We start from the raw sequence: 26,936 nt of genomic DNA, 5'->3' as shown, positions 1-26,936 counted from the left end.
AAGTTCAGAGTTTCTGATTCATATCAGGAGTCACCTGGTATGGTACATATGGAAGAAAAAACTTAGGAAAATTTTACTCCTCCCCATACCTATTTTAGTCTCTATGGTACCTTTCATTGAATATATGTCTATACAAATGATGTTTATGTTTTCTACAAGGAACAATAAATTTTCCTGCAGTAACCTTTGACATTTCTAGGAAGAAGATGGGTCCCACAACAACGATTTCACCTGGTTTTAGAAATATACAAAGATGAACAGAAAGATCTTGTTGTGAGAAGATCCTTTTTCTGTAGCTCTTAGATTTTCATTCCTTTGCTTACTGTAGCATCTCTTCTTAGAAAAGACTTCTAAGGCTGGCCCTTCAAAGCCTTTGATAGGGGCATAGCATTTTTGATTCTGTTAAAATTGAATACAAGTACCTTGTCAGTCACCTGGAAGGAAATGTCCCCATCGCTTTAAAAGTTTTTGAAGACATATGGTCTTCCTGGAATACAAACCAGTACCACAGTCTCCTTGATTATTATATATTTTCATCTATAAATGTTCTGATCTATAATGATCATGTTGGTCAATGTCCATTCTTATTCCCTGGGAATCCCCAACTGACTGTGTTATAAACTCTATCATTTGCGATATGCTGTGTGTTCATTTTCTGGGTTAGTACCAGAGAACCAAGGCTATGAAATCTATATGGCAGGGGTGATGCAGGTGGGGCATTTGATAGTTATGTTTTATGGTCTTTTGTAGTGACTTCCATCATGGCTGTAGTAATGTGTATATCCAGCAATGATAAATAAGAGTTTCACATCTACCATCTTCCGCAACATATATTTTCTGCTGTTTGTTATTATTTTTTTTGTCAACTGACATTCTGACTGAGGTAAGAAGGAGACTCAATGCTGTTATAATTTGTGTTTCCATGGTGGCCAAGAATGATGAACTCTCCCCTCCCCTATCTCTCACACACACAAACAATATCTGTACTAATACTATTGAAATTGAAAACTGGATGTTTAATTCTTTATCTATTTATTGACTGAGTAATTGTGTATTGACATTTAATACTTTGCAGTTTTATACAGTACAAATATCTACCCCTTTTGGAAAAAGTGTTTGCAGAAATTCAAAATTTCTAATAGAAAACCTATAAAAATTATCAAAATAATTTTTAACAAAGTGGCAGGATACAAAATCAACTGATAAAAATCAGCAACTTTCCATACATCAATAGCAAACTTCCTGAAAAACAGATATGGAATCATTCTTATTCACAATAGCTTAACAATATTGCATGCCAGGAAGTAGAGTGTGGATGGGAAACGGGCACTGTACATAAAACCTTAAGAACTCACGTCTGGGACCTTTATCATCTGTTCATGTTCTATTTTCCAAAGGTTTTACAGCTTTCCCAAATATAACCACCAGTTGGAGAACATGTAAGTTCATAGCCTTCATTTAACTCAAATGCTTCTCTGCTTAATTTTGTTCAGATGACTTTTCTATTGATGAAGATAGGGCACTAAAATTCCCAACTATACTGTTTTGGAGTTATCCTGTGTTCTTTAATCTAGTAATACATATCTCATGAGATGAAGTAGATCAAGTGTGTGTGTCTCCCCTAGGTCTAAGGATAATACCCATTTCTTAAGGTTATAGACAAAGGGAGGATTTATGATTAGTTTGCACAAGAAACTAAACCTGACTTGGTGGTGGAGGTCTTCAGCCAATCTATATAAATGTTTACTTTTCCTCTGACGATAAAGAAATTGGCTGAATACCTTTCTTGTTATTTTAAACAAAAGCAATAATTCCCAAAGCTAAAATCTTGGGTTACCAGACCAAGGTGAAGGTTAAGTGCGAGGAGTTAAGGATCTTTTAGTGCAAAGTTAGTTTACATTATTACTTCTCTTATCTGCAAGTGAGGTAAAACCAGGGCATGCTTATTTTCTATTTAAGTAACAATGAATCAACAATTTTCAGTATGTAGTAATTCTATGTCCCTGAAACACTTTTGCCTGAACACTTAAGGCTGACTAAATGACTGCCAAGAAATATAATTGAAGGAAGGCAGATCTCTATATTTGGAGAAAGGAACAAAGACCTGGTGGTGGGTCACAGGTTTTTGACTGTGTGACAGTTTTCCCAAATAATTAGGGTTATCAATATATAACAAATGCATAGGGCAAGTTGTGTCCAATAAATAGTCAAATAGAGTTGAACTGTGGGAAATAAACTCCAAATATGTAACAGATGATAATAAGCTACAACAAGAAATCTACAGCAAAAAACAATGAATTCATTCAAAAGGCAATAACTCCAACATACCTTACATCTTGGTTTAATCCCAACAGAATCCTTAATTCTGATGGGCTGACCTTATGAAATGATGGCTGAATAATTACTGCATAATCTTGTGCTTCATAGTAGGTAGTATGCCCCTATTCTCTATCAGGAAGTGTCTTGCTATACAAAAATCGTATGCTGATTGCTATATGGACAACAAAAATGTCATGTACCACCCTTTAGGCCATAAATATAATTAGGCTTTCAGTCATATGACAAATTATCAGAGTCTTACAGTTTAAATTCTTAATGGTAGAAGATGGTGATTGGAAGAGAAAGCTACATCTACAATGACCCCAAAGCTTGCTAAGGTCATAATACTCCTTTGTATAAACTCAGAAGAATTAAAGACAATAATAGACAGAGCCATTTGCACATACAAGTGTATTATAGTGGTAGGTACAACAGTCAATAAATGGAAAATGCCCAGATGTTCAGCAGTGGATGACTGAATGAATGTGGAAGATGTGGTATTTATAAACTCAATGGAGCTAATTTACCTGTAACAAAGAATACCTTGTTAGTTGTAGGAAAATAAATAAAACAGAAAATCCTCTGGTTAAATTAAATAAATGAGTCTCAGAAGACTAATTTCATAATTTTCTGTCATGTTCAGGATCTAGACCTAAATGCATATGACATGAAGCTGAATGAAACAGTATATATAGGGAAAAAAAGCAAACGGGTTGGGGACAAAGGAAGAGTGGAATATAAAGTAAGGAAAAAGACACAAACACCATGATTTTCTCATTTGCAGAATCTAATATTAAATATATATGTACACATATAGTGATATGTAAAAATTCCATGACATGAAAGATGATGGATGAGCGTCTGTGGGGACAATGCTGACTAGCAGGAAATTAGTGTAATGAGGTGTGTTTATGAAAATTAATTAGGTTAAACCACTATTTTGTTTGCTATATAAATAATACAAAGAAAATAAAGTATGCCTATGAATAAATGATAAATTTTAAAACTCAATAAATAGATTGCTTTCACACAAACTATCAATTATAAATACAACCATAGCTTTCTTAAGTTGTTAATTTAAATATGTTTCTCTGGGAGGCAGCTAATGCTTAGCTAAATATCTTTCATGAAAGAAACTGTAGCCATAGATAATATTGTTGGTAATTGTAGCAAATGTTTATTATTTAACTAAAAAATTGCAATCATCACATAGAGCTGATATCTACCTGACAAAATCATGTACATGTACTCATAAAGGCTAAGAATCTACTTTTGTCAATAGGGCAGGTAATAAATGACAGCTATATTGCAAATAAAGGAATAAATAACTCTTTTTAGCAAACCAATTAATTAATTTTATATTGTGGCTGCAGTTTCTCCTTTCTCCTAATTTAAGAATTTGCTCTTCTAACAGCATTCCATAGATTAAACAATCAATTATAATCATGAAGACAGCAGCTCAAAGGTCTGTGTGTCACACAGTTTATTGTTAAGCTGTCCAAATGTAGTCAGGGTCTTTTTGTAGCAGCATCTCAAGTCAGAAGAAGATATAGAGGCTGAAAACAAGAGTCATGACGCAAGGAGGAGAATGATAAGCAGAGGGAGTCCACTCTTATTCAAAATTCTCTTTATTATTGAATCAGGTCCTGCAAGATCTTGCCCAGCTACATACAAAGCTTTCCAACCAGGCAAAAGGTATTCATTAATATAATAGTGGCATAATGCTCAGGGAAAATGGTAAAAGCTGTTTCATGAATGGATGTGAGGCTCACTCTGTGGGAAATGATATATGCCTGATAGTGCAAACCTGTTTTAAATCTAATATTTTGGGAATTCACAGTCCCTGGGTGAAGTTTCTTACTGATAATTTGCTAAATGAACATCTCATTTGCATTCCACATGTTTATGCTTATGCTCTTAGACTAACATTACTCTTAGCCTTCATCAGAGCAGAAGATGAATGGTTAATGTGATTAATATGGTATGGTAGAGTATGGAATAGAAATGCTATAGTGTAAGGAGAAGATTTTATTAACTAGGGAGGGCTGATAAAGGGAAGTACAGTATATGTAAAGTCATTTCTACTTTTGACTTGGCTAATCTTCCACCAGATGCTAGTTGGTTATATCAAATATCAATAATACTAGGCAATACCAGCTTACTATTAGAACAAAAACATCTATTAAAACAATTCAGTTTTCTGGTATCCTCTTCAATTTCTTTCTTCAAATACTTAAAGTTATTGTCAAATAGATCTTTCACTTCCCTGGTTAGAGTTACCCCTAAGATACTTTATGCTATTTGTGGCTATCGTGAAAGGTGATGCTTCTCTGATTTCCCTCTCTGCTTCTTTGTTCTTTGTGTATAGGAGGGCTATTGGTTTTTTGGAGTTGATCTTGTATCTTGCAACATTACTAAAGGTGTTTATCAGCTGTAGGAGTTCTTTGGTAGAGTTTTTGTGGTCGCTTATGTACACTATCATATCATATGCAAATAATAAAACTTTGACTTCTTCCTTTCTAATTCGAATCCCCTTGATCTCCTTATGTTGTCTTATTGCTATTGCTAGAACTTCAAGAATTATGTTGAAGAGGTATGGAGAAAGTGGACAGCCTTGTCTTGTTCCTGATTTTAGTGGAATGGCTCCTTTGTGAAAAATCAGGTGTTCATAGGTTTGTGGGTTAATATGAATCCTATGATGTCTGGTTTATCTCTCAGTGTGCAGACTTCAATCTGTTATAATGTCTCTCACATAGCAGCAGTAGCAACAGTGGTAGTACTAGTTGTAGTCGTCGTCATATGACTAAAGCATAACTCTTTGTATATAATCACCTATACTTCCTTATACAAATTTTAATAATAATTAGAGAATTAAACACTTGTCCTGGAAGTAAAAGAACAACTGTTATATCCCCAGAACAAATGTGTGAAAGATGAGTGTGGTGGCATATGCACTCATAACTAGCACTAGGAAGGCAAGGACAGGAATATTCCTATGAAGTCTTTGGATACCTAGTTTATAATTATTTGTGTACTAAAGAACAATGAGAGCCTGGTCTCAAAAGAGGTGTGTGGACTTTGTTAGAAATGTTACACACACACACACACACAATCAAGCAACTAGAAAAAGGATAAAAGACTACATTTTTGGTTGTATTTAAAAATATTAGGAAACACATGCTCAACTATGTTCATAGCAGCTTTGTTTGTCATAGCCAGAATATGGAAACAACCTAAATGCCTCCTTAACCAAAGTATGTTTAAGGAAAATGTGGTACATTTACACAATGGAGTACTACACAACAGAAAAAATAACATCTTGAATTTTGCAGGAAAATGGATGGAGCTAGAAAACATTATTTTGAGTGAGGTAACCCATACACAGAAAGACAATTATCATATGTACTCACTCATAGGTGGTTTTAAAACACAAATCAAGGAAAACCAGCTCACAAATCACAATCCCAGAGAATTTAGATAACAATGAGGTCACTAAGAGAGACTTACATAGATATAATCTACATGGGAAATAGAAAGTAGAAAAAGATAAGATCTCCTGAGTAAATTGGGAACACGGGGACCTTGGGGGAGGATTAAGGGGAGAGGCAAGGAGGGGAGCAGAAAAAAAATGTAAAGCTCAATAAATACCAATAAAAACTTACACTAAATTTTACAATACTTAAATGCAAAGTTTCAATAAAAACAGTATAATAGAGAATCGTTTGCAAGACAAAAGTTTGATTTTTCTTTGATTACTGGTTTTAGCACAGGTGTCTTTTGGTCTGTTTCCTCAAAGAGAGGGTAAAATAATGCAACCTCCTATTCTAGAAAAGAAATATAATAATTTGGGTTTGACCATGATCCTATTTTCTCCTAGATTCAGATCAGAGATTTCTGCTCTCACAAAGTTATTTTCAACAGGTGTGGCTAATATCCAGACTTTGTTCTTCAGGTACTGAGAAGTAGATCTGTTTCTACCTCAAACCAAAGCCTAAGGATCCAAAGAAGTTCCTACTGTCTTAGGGTGATAACAATGAGGAGTGGTTTGCCTGCAGAATGTTTGGTTTAAGGTGTAAGCATTGTTACTCTTATTCTAGTGACAGAATCTTTAACTTAGAATGTAGCATGCAACCTTCAGCTCATCTGTTCATTTTCTTGCATCAGGTTAATGCAGTTTTTTATCCTACTCCTACCTTTTGGGGTAAGGGGAATTTTAAACAAATGGAAATTAAACATGGGCAATTTCAAAATTCACTGGATTTATTCAGTATTCAATGGAGGGATAGTAACTTCCTCCCGTTACTATCGTATGTTTCTGGTTTATTATTTTCACTTGTGTCTTTGTTCTCTTTACTTATTTTTCTAATCACCATGACCCTATCCTAGTAAGTGGTATTTTTGTTGAACCTGGTCTCATACATGACCACAAAATTTCTTTCAAATTACTTGATTTGTTTATTTGTTTAACATTTTGAGGTTCAAATTTTCCCAGCTGAAATAGAGGATCTTACTGACTACATATCTAATATATAGAATCAGCAAATAAAAGTCTAGAGATCAGAAAACTTTAATTGTCCTCAGATACTCTGACCTTCAGACATGAATACTTCTCTATAATCAATAATTTAAACCTATCCTACTTAGTGAAATCTAGAAATTTTATTATGCTTAAGGCCTTTTAATTAGGAGATTTGGGTAGTGTGGTGCTTTAATTTTCAAAATTCCTAACTTGAGCTTCGTCATTTCTTTTTTATTCTAAAATCAGCTTATTGTAGTGAACGCTTACCACAGTACATGTGTGGAAGTCAGAGAAGAACTCTGAGAATCCGCATTTTTCTTCCGTCTTGTAGGTTCTATGGATTGAACATAGCTCATCAGTCATGGTGTCAGGTGCCCTTAACTGAGGAACCTTCTCAGTTGTTCACTATTTTATTTCTTTATTTCACACAAATATAGTCATTCTTTTCTCACATCCAACATCATTAGCATGTGCCAGTTGTAGACTGTAGCTTTTCTCAAAATTTTGAAAGTGGAAGGCAATGCAATGTCTCATAGAACAGATATGCATTTTCATTGCCATGTATATTCTAAACCCTCCTAGAGAGAGACCTCCTATATTCTGGTCCTGTGTATGTTAGAACATCAAGAAATGCTGTTATCCTTCTTTTTTTTCTATACTGTCATTCTAAAATATCAAACACATTAAAACATTACAAATTCATGTTTTCTATTGTTTTTATACAATATCTGACTTTTTGAGCTAATTGCCTCTAAAATATCTTAAATCACAAGCGAAAGAGCCACTAAGTTATTTTCTGGCAGAAAGTAAATCAGTATTTACTCCCTGGAATGATAATTGAAGCTCATTTAAAAACAAAGGCAGTCAGCTTTTTCAGTTAAATTTTTGTTTTTTTCTTCATATTACTGACAAAAACAACATAAATAATAAGAGGGCATCCTTGTCCTGAGACTTTTCATTAGAATAACTGAGACACCTTAATAATCAATATTGCTGCACATTAGTATACTATCCATGTCATAAATATATATGAAGAATTTATAAAATAGATATGAGGATGTAGTATGATTTTTGGTACAGTGATTAATATAAAGAAATATAATAAGAAAGCTCAGTCAGTGTTTACAACAGCAAAATGGATTGTATTCAATGGTCTTTGTGGAATCTTCCTATTCCTGAGATATTAACTTTGAAATCGGATAATGGAAATTAAAATAGAAATATTATCATTTGTAAGTTCAGTGGAATATAATTAAAGAATCTGCCAGCCTATTCATTAGGAAAATATTATCTTAGTATTTGCTTGATAGTTTAATGAATAATTAATTTTTCCTAAAGAAAAATTATCAATAATGACAATAAAATGCTTTGGATTAGATCTCTTTAGCATGTTAAATCATTTGTACTAAATGACGAGAGGAAATGAATAGCTATTATGAAAAGTCAGACTATAGCTAATAATTGCACAATAAAATAGGAAAATGTATTTCATCTAAGATTTTAATATATAGCTACAGATATGTAGAGACGGTGTTTCCATCATAGTTTCCATCTTCTCAGGGTTTTTCTCACAGCCACTTTAACATCTTTGTTCCTCAAGCTGTAGATTAAGGGATTCATCATGGGAACCACATTTGTATAAAAGACAGAAGAAATTTTTCCTTCATTCATAGACCTAACTGAGGAGGGTTTAAGATACATAAACGCACCAGATCCAAAGAACAGAGAAACAGCAATTATGTGGGAACTGCAGGTGCTAAAGGCTTTGGACCTGCCCTCAGCAGAGTTGATTCGGAAGATGCTGGAGAGAATAAAACCATAAGATATAAAGATGGTGATGCTGGGCACAATGATATTGATGCCTGCCACAATGAAAACCTCCAGTTCATTGACATAGGTGCTCGTGCAGGAGAGCTGCATCACGGGAAGAATGTCACAGAAGTAGTGATTGATGATATTTGCATCACAGAAGGTCAGTCTCAGCATGCATCCTGTGTGAGCCAAGGCACCAGAAAATGCCATCAAGTATGAACCAAGCATTAGGTATGAGCATATTTTAGGGGACATAGCAATATTATATAAGAGTGGATTACAGATGGCCACATAGCGATCATAGGCCATTGACATTAATGCATAACACTCTGAAATAACAAAAAATGAATAAAAATAGAGTTGGGTCATACACCCTTTAAAAGAGATAACATTCTTATTTAGTATGAAGTTCAACAACATTTTGGGTGTAAACACTGAAGAGTAACAGAGGTCTATCAAAGACAAATTAAAGAGAAAAAAGTACATAGGGGTATGAAGATGTGAATTCAGTCCAATTAGAATTATCAAGCCCAAATTCCCCATCATAGTCACCATATACATTACAAGAAACAGGAAGAACAGAGGGAGTTGAAGGTTTGGTTGGTCTGTTAAGCCCATCAGGATGAATTCAGTCACAAAAGACCTATTTCCAATAGCCATTATTTTCCTATTAGAATCTGTAGGACAGCATGTTATACTTTAAGACAATTTAGCTCTTTTCATATTTTATCTCATCCCACCAATGTATAGTCATGGGAACTCTTCAAGTCTACTCCAATTTCAAACTGTAGAATCAGCCTTTCTCATGACTGTGAGTGCCATAGAGTTTCACTGATTACAGTCTTTCCAAGTTAGGCATTCAATATACCTTAGTTCCTTTAATCTTGAAGGAAAGATGGGTCATTTCATGTAAACATGACTGTTCACAAACCAAGGTATAAAGATGGTGGGAGTGAACAGAAACACCTTATCTCATCTTATTATTTCTTCTTTTCCTTGATTAACTTGCTTTCTAGAAAAAAAAAACAATACAAGCTTTAACAATTAGTGTTGTCCTCTGTTTAGATTAGATAGTGGTATAAAAGGAATCAAAATATTTTCGAAGTAAAGAAAAGTAAGGACACTGACTATAGGCACAGTTACTAACTACTGTTAGTCCCAGAATTCAACTTCTAATTCAACTTTAAAAGTTTTTTACTTGTTGAAGGAATTTATTTTTAATGTATTTTAAAAACATCTCTCCTTTGTATCTGGAACATATTTCTGTCAGTTTCACTTATTTTTCAAGGTTTAATAAATAGGAAAGGAATGGATCTGTCATATATCTGACATCTGTTTATTGGAAACAAAGGCATTCTGGTACGTAGCATTCATAAACTCACCATTGTTGAACCAGAAAACACTGGTGTTTCTGCATTATTACTTGAAATGAAAATTCCAGGATTCATAGCTTGAGGCTTTTGTTGTTACTAAGATTTGTTTTGCAAAGTTTCTTAAAAATATTTATGATCTGTAGCTTTGATTTGCTAATTATGATCTTTAACTACTTATTCATAACAGAATAAAATTCCTCTTATTGGTCTATTTGTCACTTTATAGTATGGAGAAGTTTCTGTGTAAGTGGAATAATATTAATATATCAGACTTTAAACAAAATAAAAGCTTGTTATTTCTCTTTCCTTGAGAACAGAATCTTGGTGTATGAAGGGACTAAAAGGATTTTATTTACACCTTGAATGAAGATCTGTCTTTAATTCCTAAGGGACCCACAATTTTACTGAAGTATTTCATTCACCCTTGGGCTTGTACAACTCCCACGACAAATCCAAAACATAGTCTTATCTCCATATTGTATTCATATCTAATGGAAAATGTATTGCATTATCTCATTTCTTCCTATATCTTAAATAGAAACATTCTACATGCTCTTATTCTATATTTCCCACTTTTTTCTGAAATAATTTAGTAATTTCAGCAGCTTAGTTCAATAGTTTCTCATTTAATATTTCACTTTATAAAATTTCCCCCTTCAAAAGTTTTTGCTTTTACAACGATTAGAAATTGCAACCTGAAGTTTGTCCAGAGATTTTAATACAACTAGTTTAAATTAAATTAACTTCCTTTCTTTTGTATCCACAATTTATGAATTAGTGATAGTGACTAAGAGCTCATATTTTATCAAATTGCTGTGACAACTAAATAAAATACTGTTACTAAATTTGTGATAACATGGTGGCACATGCAAATACCTAAAACAACATAATGTATTGCTATTGCTCTTGTCTGACCCACATAACCAGATGAAAAGACACTATTTCTGAAGAAGATATATTGATTAAAGGACATAGAGAAATGAATCTTGAAAAGAAGAAGAAAGTTTATGAGTATGAAGTGTCATTCTCTATCTCTTCTGATTGATTTTTGGAATCTATTTTGTTAGCTATAAGGATAGCTACACCCGCTTGTTTCTTAGGTCCATTTGATTGGAATACCTTTTCCCAGCCCTTTGCTCTGAGATAGTGTCTGTCTTTGAGTTTGAGGTGTGTTTCTTGTATACAGCAGATATCTATTCTGTGTCTTTTTATAGGTCTCTTTTTATTGAGTCAATTGATATTAAGAGATATTAATGGCCAGCTGTTATTAATACCTGTTATTTTTCAGTCATAGTGTTTGTGTGTTTTTATTCTTTGTTTTTTGTTGGTGGGGGTTTTCGTTTGCCTGTGGTTACAGTTAGCTACCTTGGATTGGTGTTTTCATTCTAGTACTTTCTTTGGGGCTGAGTTTGTGGCTCTAGCGGAACAGTGGGTGGAGAAGGTCAATTGGAAGCGCATCAGGCTCTCTGGCAGTTTAATAGTCAAAGTGAGTTAGAGCTAGGGGTCAGGATAGAATGCAGAGTTGTGGAAGAGACACTATGAAAGGATAGTCTGTAGAATCAGCAGGAGACATGGACAGGAGCAGAGGGAAATAAATTAGTTGGTAACCTGCTACAGGGCTAAAAAGTAGTCAGGGGCATTGGATCTGGACGAACATAGAGTGTGGAAAAGATCTGAAGGTAGCTTATTTGGTCTTCTGTCATGTGTGACATGTTGTTTAGCAGGAGATGTCTCCCTGAACTGGAGCCTGGTATACAATTGTGAGAATGGAAGGGAGGCCAAGAAGGGATGGTTTGTGCTTTCCATAGAAGAAAGAGTAAGGGAGGAAGGAGGAAAGGAGGCTGAAGCTTTCATTCTGTTGCAGTGCTAGAGAGAAGTCTAAGGGAACAGATCGGAGGAACAAAGAGAGTAGAAAAAGATTTGGGGCACCTTACCTTGTCTTCCCCAGATTGACTTTTACCCTTTCTTGGACATCAATGTGTCCCTTGGAAATTCCAGTGCTTTCATGATCTGGGTGTTTTTATTGATTGGCCATTTTTCACAATTAACATTACCACTGTAAATAATATGTATTTGAACCTCTTTTGTCAATCAGCTGTGTTATATTTATTTCACAAATATTAACCAGCAGATGAGGAATATAAGTATTACGTAATATTATAGAATCCTCCTTTTTTTAGAGAGAATTCTTTCAGGTTTTCTGTATTCAGTGTGACACTGCCTATATCATGCATAGCCATTACTACTTTAATGTGTGATGTCTAATTTTTTTCAGTTAATCAAAAATTTCTTAAGAGGGTATTTATAGCATTGTTAAAATATTTCTGCATCTGCAGAAATCACCATATTGTTTTAGCCTCATATTTTTCAATATTCTAATACTGACTGTGTATAATGAACAGCCTTATGCAAATTAACTTGATTATATTGTTTGATGTTTTTTTAAATGCCATTGAGCAATTGGCTTTAAAATATTTAAGTATATACCAGTTTTAAATTTTAGTTGTATTTTATCTGGTTTTTATATAGGCTAAAGCTGTATTTATAGGACCAAATTGAACATGTTCTTACTCTCTATTTATGGAAGAGTTTGTGAAATTGTTGGTATCAGTTGGCTCTTAAAAGTATGGTAAAATCCAATTATGAGGTAAATTGTCCTGCAGTCTTGTTAGATGGGAGAATTTTATTAGTGCATCAGTCATTGCACACTACTTGTCATCAATTGTTTCAGATACTTGCTTATATGCTTTATTGCACAATTTCATATATCATATGCAATAAGAAGAACATAAATTTCTTACAGATTTTCATAATAATTTATAGCATAATATCCCCCAAGAACTTCTTTAATGACGCTTTGTCTTTCACTGATAGTTGAGATAATATATATTATTTTCCAATTTCTGTTAAGCTCTGTTTATCTTTTGTTTGCTTGGCAGAAAGGTTGATAATATTAATAATTTTCTAAACATATGCTGCTTCTGTGACACAATATAGTGTTTTTTTATTTATCATCTTATGAACTCAGTTTAAATCTTAATTATGACTTACCTACCTCAATACTTTGCTATTGATATTTTTCTGGCTAGAGAAAAATGATATGATACTACTACTCTACTATAGAGTAACATAAGAACTTAGAACAAATTGAAGGTCAGTTGGGTTCTGTTTCCACATTTTTTGGTCAAATCTGATAAGTATATTCTAGGATCCATAGATCACTGGGCCTAGAGCTCAGTGTGCAATGTTTCTCTAGAGTTCTCCACATCACCAGGTTAAACTCTAGATTGTAAACAAGCAAGGGAAAAGGAATTTGAGTCAATGATTATATAATTTTTTTTCTAGGATTTATCAGCTAAGTCATTTAATTTTGTGATCATTTTATTTTCTCATAATTCAGTTTTATGTATAAATTTGACCTAGTGAGTAAGAAATATGTTTATGACATTATAAAATGTTTTTAAAAAACACATTAAACTTAACCAAAACTTTTTTTAAAAAATAATTTTTAATAATTTACACCTGTCAGAATGGCTAAAATCAAAAACACCAATGATAACCTATGCTGGAAAGGATGTGGAGTAAGGGGAACACTCATCCATTGCTGGTGGGAATGCAAACTTGTGCAACCACTTTGGAAATCAGTGTGACGGTTTCTCAGGAAACTGAGAGTCAACCTACCTCAGGATCCAGCAATTCCACTCTTGGGAATATACCCAAAAGAGGTCTAAGCATACTACAAAAGCATTTGTTCAACTATGTTCATAGCAGCACTATTTGTAATAGCCAGATCTTGAAAACAACCTAGGTGCCACTCAATGGAAGAATGGATAAAGAAGGTGTGCACATATACACAATAGAGTTCTACTCAGCGGTAAAAAACAATGATGTCTTGAATTTTGCATGCAAATGGATGGAAATAGAAAACACTTTACTGAGTGAGATAACCCAGACCCAAAAAGAGGAATATGGTATGGACTCACTGGTTAGTGGATTCTAGCCATAAACTAAGGTCAGTGAGCCATTAGTTCATGATCCTAGAGAAGCTAAATAATAAGGTGAACCCAAAGAAAAACAAATATTTATCCTGCTGGAAATTGGAAGTAGACGAGATCGCTGGGCAAAAGTTGGGAGCACTGGGGTGGGGGTGGGTGGGTGTAAAGGGAGATGGGGAGAGAGAAGGGAGAAGGGGAGGATTGAGGAGAGCTTGGGGAAGTGGGATTGTTGAGATGGAGGAAGGGTGGATATGGGAGCAGGGAAGAAGATATCTTAATTAAGGGAGACATTTTAGGGTTTGCAAGAGACTTGGCTATAGAGGGGTTACCGGGTGTCCAAGGGGATGTCCCCAGCTAGGTCCTTCAGGCAGTAGAGGACACATTCATGAATAACTTGAATATCACCATAGAACCTTCATCTGGCAATGGATGGAGATATAGACAGAGACCCACATTGGAGCACTCGACTGAGCTCCCAAGGTTCAGATGAAGAGCAGAAGGAAGGAGAGAATATGAGCAAGGAAGTCAGGACTATAAGGGGTGCGTCCACTCACTGAGAAGGTTTGACTGATCTAATGGGAGCTCACCAAGGCCAGATGGACTGGGACTGAATGAGCATGTGATCAAACTAGACTCTCTGAATGTGGCTAACAATGGGAGCTAACTGAGAAGCCAATGATAATGGCACTGGGTTTTAATTCTACGGTATGTACAGGCATTTTGGGAGCCTAGTCTGTTTGGATGCTCACCTTCCTATACCTGGATGGAGCGGGGAGGGTCTTGGACTTCCCACAGGGTAGGGTACCCTGACTTCTCTTATGACTGGAGAGGGAGGGGGACGGGGGTAGAAGGGAAATGGGAGGAGAGGAAGAGGTGGAAATTTTTAATAATTAAATTTAAAAAAAGAGGAAAAAGGAATGGAAGGAATACACATTTCTTGAAAGTGAAAGAAAGCTTTTAAAACCACGATAATCTATATTATGCAAACATGTAAAAACTATTAGTCATTGTGATGATTTGAATGCAAATGAGTTCCACAGGCCCTTAGGAAGTAGCACTATTAATAGATGCAATCTTATCTGAGTAGATATGGACTTATTAGAGGAAGTGTGTCACTGGCATGGGCTTTGAGGTTTTAGAATTTCAAACCAGGCTCAATAGCTCATTCTTTCTTCCTGCTGCCTGTGGATTCAGGCACAGCTGCCTCTCAGCTACTCTCAGCTACCTCTCCAGTACAATATCTTCCTACGTACTGTCATGTTTCCCACTATGGTGATAATGGACTAACCCTCTGAATTGTAGATAACTGTAGGCAATTATTATTTTTCATAGTAATTGCTGTGGTCATGGTATCTCTTCACAACAATAAAACTCTAACTAAGATGGTTATAATTTCAACTAAGACAGTTGAACTATGTAACATTAGTTAAATTAATAAATCAATAGAGAAACTTATTTTACAAATGAAAGTTTTGCCTATTATATATGTGAAGTAAGTGTGGTTTTCAGTAGTGTGATGCACTGAAATGTTAGTTTTTCAAAGGATACTGTAATCTTTACATGACAGCTTTAAAAAAGAGATAATGCCTTAGCTTCACCTTGGTTTCAGTTCTGAATTATCATACTTATGATTACAATCTTATACTGACAACTGACATTTCTTTATTCAATGCTATCCAATAAGACGAGAGCATCATATGGGATGCTCAAGGCTTATACAACTGACCTGTATACTTAGCCCTTAAAATTTATAGGAATTGATTAACAATCATTTACCTATTGTCTCCTATAGCCATACTTATAAATATCTTGCATATCACCATAGAACCTTCATCTGGCGATGGATGAAGATAGAGACAAAGACCCACAGTGGAGCGCTGGACTGAGCTCCCAAGGCCCAAATGAGGAGCTGAAGGAAGGAGAACATGAGCAAGGAAATCAGGACTGCGAGGGGTGCGCACACCCACTGAGATGGTGGGGCTGATCTAATGGGAGCTCACCAAGCCCAGCTGGACTGGAACTGAAAAAGCATGGGATCAAACCGGACTTTCTGAACATGGTGGACAATGGGGCTGACTAAGAAGCCAAGGACAATGGCACTGGGTTTTGATCCTACTGCATGTACTATCTTTGAGGGAGCCTGGTCTGTTTAGATGCGCACGTTTCTGGACCTGGATAGAGTGGGGAGGACCTTGGACAGGGCCAGGAACCCTGACTGCTCTTTGGATTGGAAAGGGACAGGGAGAGAAGTGGGGGAGGAGGAGGGAAAGGGGAGGTGGGGAGGGGGCAGAAATTTTTAATAATAAAAAGATACATTTTAGATAGTAACACCAGGATCTTTATGTTTCACAAAACCTTAACTATTTACTTTCTGATTTTTTTTTGTAAATAAAAGAAAACAGGACCATTTACTGACTTAATTTACATTTAAATAAAGTTTTATATAGTTATTTCATGCTTATATTTACATGATTTTGGAGACAAAATCTTGCTATATATATTCCAGATTTTCTCTGAAACTTGTAGCATTATATAGAGAACTGTCACCTTGCAATCTTTCTACTTAGTCTTCTTATTGCTGTGAGTAAAAGTTATGTGTTCCCACAAAGAACCAGACATGATTTAAATAAGTTGAAGAGAGTAAATTGCAATTTTGATGGCACATTGGTATCTTCATAAGCAGCCCCTTAGCAATGAACAGATAACTTAAGAACCCGATTTTTAATCATACATGATTTGGGAACAAATATAAACCAAAGTGAGAAGGTAGATTTTCAGCACACCCAGCATTCCTCTTATACAGCCCATTGAAGGTTTCAAATAGATCCATAAATCAACTTCACCTGCAAAACCAGTTCCAGAGCAATCCCCACTTCTGATGGTTGGTATTTGTAGAAATGGACAATGTATACATGTAATATCCTCCATATCATGCAACATTTCCTGAAATTGGTAATATATGTGATAGGAATATCCATTCTTTGTTTTAATTTCCATATATATTCAACTTGTGATGCTTTGAAGTAATGATACCTTAATCTGAACATCTTCCCTGCCGAAATTCAAAAGCTCTAATGATTGTGGCAGACATTTCACTATTCCCTCAAGTACAATGATATTCTTTTTTTTAATTTTTTTTAAGTTTTTATTGAGTCATGCATCCAATCCCATTTTTCTCATTGTCCCCTAAACTCTGGCATCTGCATTTTGAACCACCACCCCCCAAAACAACAAAATGTAAAATTAAAACAAAACCAAAATAAACAAACAATCAAAACATCTGGACATGAAAGCTGTAATATTGCCTAGTGAGTCACACAGTATACCCTTTAATCCACACATCTTTACCTGTAAGTGTTCTTTGCAATGGATCATTGGTCTAGCTCAAGGCCTCTGGCTTCTGTGACTATCAATACTGGACTCTCAGGTCTTATCCTATATATATCCCCTTGTTGTCTGGTGTCATGGAGATCCTTTAGCTTTAAATTTGCAGATCTGACCCCTTCACATACTCCAGCAGTTCATAGATTAGGTATATATTGGCGTGAACTAACTCATTGCCCTGTTCTGGACCACGACAGCAGCTGGTTTAAAAATATATTACGTTCTTTTTTTATATATAATCAAAAGTGATCAGAAAAAATAAATGATAGCTTAATAAAATGTTTATCTAATTATTCTTTAGAATACTTGGGAATATCAAGGTAAGAAACTTAATGATAAGAGAAGCATAAGAAAAGTGACCGATGACCTCCCCTTACTCTTGTCCTGGATCAAAAGGGGCCAAGACTCTCTCCAAGCCTTGCCCTACTATTTCTCTATCTGTCTGTCTCTTCAATTTCTATGTGTCCTTGGTCCTCCAAAAGTTCTATGGCTAATATTTGGTCTGTTGGTAGCTAGCTCCATCCTCTGATAGAAATCAGACTTTACTGGCAGTCTCAGACATGTCAGAATGCAATCAAAATATCCCCCAGAAGTTTAACCATTCCTATTTTACATAAATGAACCAGGGAAACAGACTGTCTAGTAACTTGTCTCTCTAGCTACATAGTCTCTCTTCTTATTATGATGAGTGTAAAATAATCATTGGCCTCATTAATATTCTGTTACATTTAATGACTGAGCAGCATACTTACTTTAAATATTTCAATATTTATTTTAGATGTTTAGTTGGGTGTGTAAGGGTTTGAATGAGAATGGCCATCATAGGATCAATCATATGTTTGAATACTTAGTCCACATTTAGTAGAACCATTTTAAAGGGATTAGGAGAGATGGTCTTAATGGAGTAGTTGTTGTTTTTCTGGAAGAGCTCTGTTACTTGGTGTGGATTTGGAGTTCCAAAAACCTAATCCAGGCCCTGCCTTGCCTGCAACTTGTGGATTAGATGTGATCTCTAAGATAATGCTCTGACGCATGACTGCCTCCCAAGTGTTCTCTATGATGTTGTGCTTGGACTAACTGGTGCTCTGAAAGTGTAACAAGTCCCCAGAAACATGCCTTCACTTTACAAAGTGTCTTGGTCATGGTTGTTCATCATAGCAGTAGAAACAATAACTAAGACAAAATTAAACATGGCAAAAGTGATTCTTGAGGATGGGAATGCTGATCCAGGACAGAGTACTTATTCAGGAGCAGGGTTCATTTTGTGAGTTTGATTCAGGTCATTGAAAATAAATGCAGTAAAAAAAATTCTAAAAAGTGCTTTGGATAATCTCACATGAGATGATACATTAAATATATTTCCACATATATGAAAACTTTGAAAAAAGTGTAAGAAGATTTTAATGGAACCCTATGGAATATTACTGTACAGCACTCACAAACAAAGCAAAAAGTAAGCAAAAGAAAAGATTTCCCTTATGAGATGAGGGGCAATGAGGTATGGGAGTTCAGTATTGGCATAAGTATAGATGATGTACCAATCCCTAAGAGAAGGTCATACCTGAGTCCCTTAGGACATAAGGATATATCATGGTCTTGCATGCAGAAGAAACCACCTCCTTTCATTTTTATGACTGGTATCTGGGCTCTGGAAATAGACTGAGGAAGATTCTACTCTGTGTTAACAGGCAAGTGCAGAAAAATACATTAAATGGTAGTAAAATACATAAAATCTTCTTCTGTTTTATCTAATGCCAATAGTGAACACAGGAAAAGTGACTTACTTTTTATCTAGTGATTCAGAGGATTAAGGATTTACATTAAACCTTATGAGCTGCATCTCAAAAAGATTTCAAAGAAATATGACAAAAGATTTTTGCCTTCTCAGATTCTTTGAATCTAAGAAATGATGAATCTTGTCTTTAGATATTATTCTTTGACATAACACAGCCCTGTAATAAAGAGACAGCACTGTTTTCCTTCTGAATTATGACAAATTAACATTTAAATTTTTGCTTAATTTTTTTAGGATTATCTAAACTTTTCATGGGATAGTTTAAAGTGATAAGAAAAGAAGCCTATGCTCTTTGTCAAGTTCATGGCCTCTTTTTATTAACTACATATGTACATATTTAATTAAATATAAATAAATAAAATATATGTGTGTGCACATATGTGTGTATATATATATGTACAATTTGATCTATCTGTATGTTATTTGCATGGATGTTTTGATATTTATGCTAATGTCAAAATTTTATATAAGAAATGTCTAGTATCCTGAAATCTGGAGCAAATCACATATGATTTACAACTTATATGGAACAATTTATTCATTGTGAGATGCCCAACATGTAGCTAAGTCACATAGGCCTCCCCTCCACATGAACTGGCTTTTATGTCTTTGAAGCAAACATAAAATAAATAAAGTGAGAAGACCATAGTAAGATGTAATCAGTTCTGACTCAATTATAGAGCAAGGTTTTATTAAGTATTATTAATATGCTAAAATCTGAGTATCCAGAACTTAATTATATTTTATGACTGAATCATTATACCCTTTGATAGCATCTCTTGACTTTGCTTCCCATAGACTATAGCATCCCTGTGGCTGATTCCCAGTCACTCCCAGCATAAGTGTCACATGGATGAGAGAACAGGCATTTGTAAATTCTCTGTGATACTTTATTTCCACTGTTCCTGTTATATCTTCACAGATTCTGTTAGAGAAGAATGGTTCTGACAAACGGCTCTTTGGTAAAAGAATTCATTCTCTTGGGGTTAACAGAAAACCCTGACCTGCAAAGGCCCCTGTTCTTGGTTTTTCTAGTAATGTATTTGATAACTGCTTTGGGAAATTTGACCTTGATCATTCTAATTGTTCTTAACCCTCACCTTCATACCCCCATGTACTTTTTCCTCTTTAACTTGTCTTTCATAGACCTCTGCTATTCTTCCGTTGTTACACCCAAAATGTTAATGAACTTTGTACTAAAGAAGAATATTATCGGTTTTGCAGGATGTATGACTCAACTCTACTTCTTTTGCTTTTTTGTCATCTCTGAATGTTATGTCCTGACAGCAATGGCCTATGATCGCTATGTGGCTATTTGCAACCCACTTATGTATAATGTTGCCATGTCCCCTAAGGTCTGTTCCTATCTTATGTTTGGTTCATATTTGATGGGAATTTTTGATGCCATGATCCACACTGGATGCATCCTAAGACTGACCTTCTGTGCTGGAAACATCATCAACCACTACTTCTGTGACCTCTTGCCTTTGATGAAGCTCTCCTGCACCAGCACCTATGTCAACGAGATAGAGATTTTCATTGTAGGGGGTAAAGATATCACTGTACCAAGTATTGTAATCTTTATATCTTATGGCTTCATCCTTTTTAGTATCCTCCAGATAAGGTCCACTACAGGAAGATCCAAAGCCTTCAGCACCTGCAGTTCCCACATAATTGCTGTTTCCCTATTTTTTGGATCATGTGCTTTTATGTACCTAAAACCCTCCTCAGTTGGATCTTTAGATGAAGGAAAAGTATCATCTGTCTTCTATAATATTGTGGTCCCCATGATGAATCCTTTAATCTATAGCTTGAGAAACAAAGATGTTAAAGTTGCCCTTAGCAAAACTCTAAACAGAAGAAAGTTTTGGTAAGAAACGTTCTGTCTTGGTGACAAACAGCCACAAATCCATGATTTTCTAGGTGTTGAGCCTGCTTCATTATCTCACATCTTCATCATACTGGGGTAATTTATATTTTCCTTTTTCAGCATGATGTTGGAGAATGGTGTTTTATTATGTCTCTTTGAAATGATTGATTCCATATTCAGTGCTTTCTCCATTGATTAAATATAACTATCAAAACCATCTTTTGTCATATTAGTCATATGCATATTGTAAAGACATACCATCACAGTTTGGTGATGTGTGTGTGTGTGTGTGTGTGTGTGTGTGTGTGTGTGTGTGTATGATGGGCAAAATTCTAGAGTTTACTGAGAGTAGTAGTCCTTAGACTAAAAAGTTTATAAAATATTAAGTCCACAGTTATCTATTAGTCATGATTTCAAATGAAGTGTTTTTAACATTTAAATCCATTGCATTTTGAAAATATTTTTTTAAGTAAAACAAAATATGGGTTAACAGTTCCCTTTTAAATCGGGTTGTGATTTCATTCTGAATACAACATTTGTTTCTCTTCTTTCTTGTATCCCTTTTATTTAGGAAAACAAGCTAATATTTCTCTTTTTGAACAGAAGGATGTATCTTTTGCCAGTTAAACTGGGAAACAATTGGATGAAATTTGTAACAGGTTTTTCTTATCAAAAGATTTTTAAATGATTTCAGAAACTTGTCTATCTATTAACAAGGCTTTTTGCTGTGATTTCTACTTGAATGATTGATCATCTCATTTCCAGTGTTTCTTGTAGAATTTTTGCAGTGTCTTAGTTTCTTTGCAGAAATTTTCCTCCATGCTTTTTAATTTCTTCTCTGTCGGGATCGTAAAGTGACTTCCTTACTTTATGAATATACATAGTTGTGTCCTCTGTGTGGTCACTGCTCCCTTTGTAAAGTAAGACTCTTGAATTCTTTCTGACATTGCAGCTACCTCGGTGTCTTTGTTTTTTACTGGGGCTGTTGTGGGTGTGTCATGGTGATTCACGGGAGGTTAAAACCCATTCTTATGGTTTTAGTCTCATAAAATAATTGAAGGATAAACTCACAGAACATTTGGAAGACAGTTTTATTAGGATTAAAAAAAACAGAGATGACAAACTGTAAATCTCAGCAGCTGCCTGGTAAGAAGAAAGGAGAAGAAAAGGAAAACAAGGAATACTGTTTAAGTGAGCATGAAGTTCAGACACATGACAGTCTAGCAGTCACACGGCAGAGAGGGAGCTCCAGAGAAAGAGTAAAAAAAATAAATAAAAATAAGCTCAAAAAATTTTGGAAAGTAAAGCAATGTGTGCTTGGGAAAACAGAAAGAATAAGGTATTTTCCAAATAAGATTAGATGGGGAGAGAAAAGTGAGAAGGGGAGGATGGGGGGAACTTGGGGAAACAGGATAATTGGGATAAAGGAAGGTTGGATAGGGGAGCACAGAAGCACAAATCTTAGTTAAAGGAGCCCACCTTAGGGTTGGCAAGAGACTTGAACCTAGAGTGGCTCCCAGGAGCCCAAGGCGATGTTCCCAGTTAGTTTCTTGGGCAGCTTAGGATAGGGAACCTGAAATGCCCCTATCCTATAGCCATACTGATGAATATCTTGCATATCACCATAGAACCTTCATCTGGTGATGGATGGAGATAGAGACAGAGACCCACACTGGAGCACTGGACTGAGCTCCCAAGGTCCCAATGAGGAGCAGAAGGAGGGAGAACATGAGCAAGGAAGTCAGGACCACGAGGGGTGCACCCACCCACTGAGACAGTGGGGCTGATCTATTGGGAGCTCACCAAGGCCAGCTGGAATGTGACTGAAAAAGCATGGGATAAAACCGGACTCTCTGAACATGGCAAACAATGAGGGCTGCTGAGAAGCCAAGGACAATGGCACTGGGTTGTGATCCTACTTCATGTTCTGGCTTTGTGGGAGCCTAGCCAGTTTGGATGTTCACCTTCCTAGACATGGACAGAGGGGGGAGGACCTTGGACTTTCCACAGGGCAGGGAACCCTGACTGCTCTTTGGACTGGAGAGGGAGGGGGAGAGGAGTGGGGGGAGGAGGAGAAGAGTGGGAGGAAGGGGAGGGAAATGGGAGACTGGGAGGAGGCAACAATTAAAAAAAAATCTGACAGACTCATATATCTTCATGGCTATGAGCCAGTAAGCTACTATAATAAGTAAGAATCTGGGAAAGTCTAGGCTAGTATCTCATTAAAGGATCAATTACCTATTTTTTTTTTTAACCATAGCATAAGATGGACCACCTTCCTAGAACCGATCTCTTGGCCAGGTGACTGATCTGGACCAACTGTGAAGTCTCCTACTGTGATAGCATTTTTTCCTTCTTCTTCTTCTTCTTCTTCTTCTTCTTATTATTATTATTATTATTATTATTATTATTATTATTCTTTTTTTTGGTTTTTCGAGACTGGGTTTCTCTGTAGCTATGGAGCGAGTCCTCTTTGTTGTGTACCCAACTATGTCTGGAGTTAACTATAATCCAGACACTGATGGTAGACATGTGATGTGGATCTTGAGTCAAGAACACAGTATGTCTTTAATACATAACTTGTTACAGGTAAACATCCATTTATAATCCTTAACTGGAGATTAGAAGCCATTAATCCAGACCTTGAGGTTGAAAGGCACATCTTTAACCTCCTTTCAACTTATATAAGGGCAATGGAATATGAAAAGATTCATTATTTGCTGACTTGCCCTCACCTTGTCGACACATCCACTTCTTCACTGGTATTGTAGCCTGCTTCTGCAGGAGTCCACAATATACAAGTGACCAGCAGGGACATCCAGGCTCATGGGACTAAGCAGTACTAAATTCTTGGACTTGCAACCTGTTAATCATTTCAATAAATTTCCATATATATATATATATATATATATATATATATATATATATATATATAGCAAGAGGAAGGGAGGGAGAGGAGAAAGTGGGGAGATTCATTCCATAAGTTCTTTCAATCTAGATAACTCTGACTAATTCACCAACCAAGACAGACATGCTATTCTCTCTTGAATACAAACATTGTTTTTTGTTTGTTTGGTTGGTTTTTGTTTCTTTGAATAGGCTCCTTGATACCCAACAATTTTTGTGGTTTGTTGTTGTTGTGTGTGTGTTGGTTTTCTGTTGGGATGGATATCTGTTCCATTGTAATTTCCCCCTTTGTTCACTTTGCTGTTTTCTGAGATTCTTATTACAGGAACTACCTTCTTATTCACTAGAAATTGTTCTCTGCTGCTATTTAGCAGGGAAGGAGAAATGACTGCATATCCTGGAATGTGTCTCCTACAGTCCTGAAGTAGACTTGAAGTGGGAAACACTTGCACACATCACTTGTATCTCTGCTAAGACTCAAGTATAGAGAGTTTAGACTTTCGTTGAAGGAAAATGTAGTCAGGGAAAGGGAGATCAGAGCATGTATTATGAAAGACAGAAAGTACATGTAGAGAGACTATTGTAGGTGCAGAAACCTATAAAAGAATATTTTGATATAGAAATTTAGTTACAACACTTATTTCTTCTTACAGTAGCTTACAAATTATATACAATGTGTAACATTATGTCAGTTTTTCTTCAGTGATGGGATGGTACTATTCTTCAACCCTCGACTGTCATTGGTTGCAGCATCCACAAGGGGAGGGAGGACTACTCTGTTAAGTCAGCCATGCCTTTCAGAAGTATTTCTCTGAGTGTAGAAAGTAGTATCTCCCTACTTTCATGCAAGTTCCAACTTGTCCACAGTGAACAGAAAATGAACACTAAGCTGGAAAGACTATCTATGGTTCAGAAACTGATGGTGTGTGATATTGCACATCTAGTAACTCTGTGCTTGCAGAGAATGTTCTACAACCAAGGATGTTTCCCACGTGCAGCTTGCATCCAGTAACACCCATTTTCCCTATGTGGCTGTTTTGGGTTCACATCACCAGGCTACACCTCTGCTACATACTCTGTCACTTGAGCTGTTCCTGCTCAATGTCCATGCTTGCTTTTAAACCACCAGGATCTTTTCTTTATTATTCTCTTCATGCTGATTCTGTAAGCAGTTTACTACTGATGATAATTAATTGTGGTCAGTGAGGTGACTGGAGCAGGTTGTGCTTTGGCAGTAGCTGCAGTGGTGGCAAAAAAGACCCATGAGGGACCTCTAGTTCACTCATGCGAGAAGTTCATTGGCATGTACAGTGGTGATTGTCCATCTATGGAGGAATCTTGGGTACCATCTTGGAAGAATGGCACAAGTTTTTCTCCTTCCTTTAATTATCTCCTTCTTCTCATGACTTTAATCTCGCCAACTTACATAGATATTCTAATCTCCTTCTATGGATTTCTCTGTTCTAGACAATTAGTAAAGTAAAAGTGCATACTATATTGTCCTTTTTAATTGTCTTCTTGCAGTTCTTGTATATGTTTGCAAGACTTATCCAAACTTTAGTATGAATCTCTGATTCATTCCTTTCTGTGGATAAATAATATTTGGAAGAAGGGTTATACCACAGTTTGTATATCCATTCATTAGTTAATATATATCAGAGTTAAGTTTAAATTAAATGCACCCCGTGTTTTTATGGGGTATTTGTTTAATTTTGTTTTGTTTTGGCATTTACTATTTTATTGGTTTTTGTTTTGTTTGTTTTTGTTTCATTTGGAGAAAGAATATAAAGTTGGCTGAATAAACACTTGGGGAGATCTGGAAGGAGTTGGTAGGTAAAATGATGATGAAAATAAAATACATGGAAAATATTTTCATGAAATATTTTTATTAAAAGTATAAAACAAGTATTTAGTGACATAAATAAATTCTTTATGAATACATATATTAACCTATAACCAAGTTTATTGTGTGGACATTTATTTTTAATTTCACTTAGTATATATTTAGAGATAGAATTGGTATCACCCATAGCAATTGTTTCTTTTTAAACTGTTATTCTGGACTGTTAAACAAAGTTTCTGTTTCATTGTACATGGTTATGAGCAACACATAAAGCATGTCAAATCTGTTTCATTTTCATAAACGTTTGTTAAAGTTCCTTCTTTTACATTCCTCATCCCATATTTGATTTTGGTGGCATTTATAACAAAACCAGCTTGAGATAAAGTAAGTATCCTATAAGTTTAGCAGTAGGAGACTCTACTCTAGGAAATATATTTTCAAACCGACTGCAGGATACAATCCACTGCAGGATGTAGAGTTAGTGTCACTACTCATTGTACTGCCTGCTTGCACTTTCTGTGGCATCTCTCAATGAATCAGAAGAGGGCATCCTTAAAGGAGATCTGCACAGAAGCAACAACAGTAGGGACAGTATCTTTGAAGCATTTAGAAATGTAAACTTGGGAATCCCACTGAAGACAGACTCCACAAACTTTGAGAAGAGCCTCAGTCTCTTTGAATACACATGATTTTGGTGTGTGCTCAAGGACAGCAGAAGGCAGGGTCTACTGCCAGCCATCGGCCCTACTAACATCAACTTTCCTACATGCAAGAGATAAAGACCCCATCACCCTTGCAATGAGGATGATAAGGAGAAAAGGCAGTATTTAAAGGAGCATTAATTGATTGGAAGAGATAAAAACTTCCTAATATATATTAATATATATAAATAAACTCTATCTAGTGAGACATATTTTATGCAAATTATTCACCATCAGTTATTGACACAGGAATACTGACTAGAAGCTGGTGGCATTTTGTAAAGAGAATTTCTAAGATTTTAATGCAATTTTATTTATACTTGCTGATCTGTTTTGCCTAAGGAAATTTTCAAAAAGTATATTATTATTTTTTTCTGTTTAGTAGGAAAGGGGAGGTCACAAGAATCCCACACACTAG

The 26,936-nt window shown here is 35.6% G+C and overlaps 2 protein-coding genes across 2 annotated transcripts; one reads left to right on the top strand and one right to left on the bottom strand.

Annotated features, from left to right (window-relative positions):
• Positions 1–8,377: 8,377 nt before the first annotated feature.
• Positions 8,378–9,322, bottom strand: LOC121451524 (olfactory receptor 145-like). The gene has a single exon (XM_041657117.1). It carries the CDS (start codon positions 9,308–9,310, stop codon positions 8,378–8,380), a length of 933 nt encoding a protein of 310 aa, XP_041513051.1. The 5' UTR covers positions 9,311–9,322.
• Positions 9,323–20,135: 10,813 nt separating this feature from the next.
• On the top strand, positions 20,136–21,071 carry LOC121451577 (olfactory receptor 8B3-like). The gene has a single exon (XM_041657243.1). It carries the CDS (start codon positions 20,136–20,138, stop codon positions 21,069–21,071), a length of 936 nt encoding a protein of 311 aa, XP_041513177.1.
• Positions 21,072–26,936: the final 5,865 nt, after the last annotated feature.

The sequence above is a fragment of the Microtus oregoni genome, unplaced genomic scaffold, assembly GCF_018167655.1.
Source record: "Microtus oregoni isolate MIOR12 unplaced genomic scaffold, Mior012 000008F_ref0000371, whole genome shotgun sequence".
Lineage (NCBI taxonomy): Eukaryota > Metazoa > Chordata > Mammalia > Rodentia > Cricetidae > Microtus > Microtus oregoni.
The sequence above is the reverse complement of the archived record's forward strand: the minus strand, read 5'-3'. Positions and strand labels throughout refer to the sequence as shown.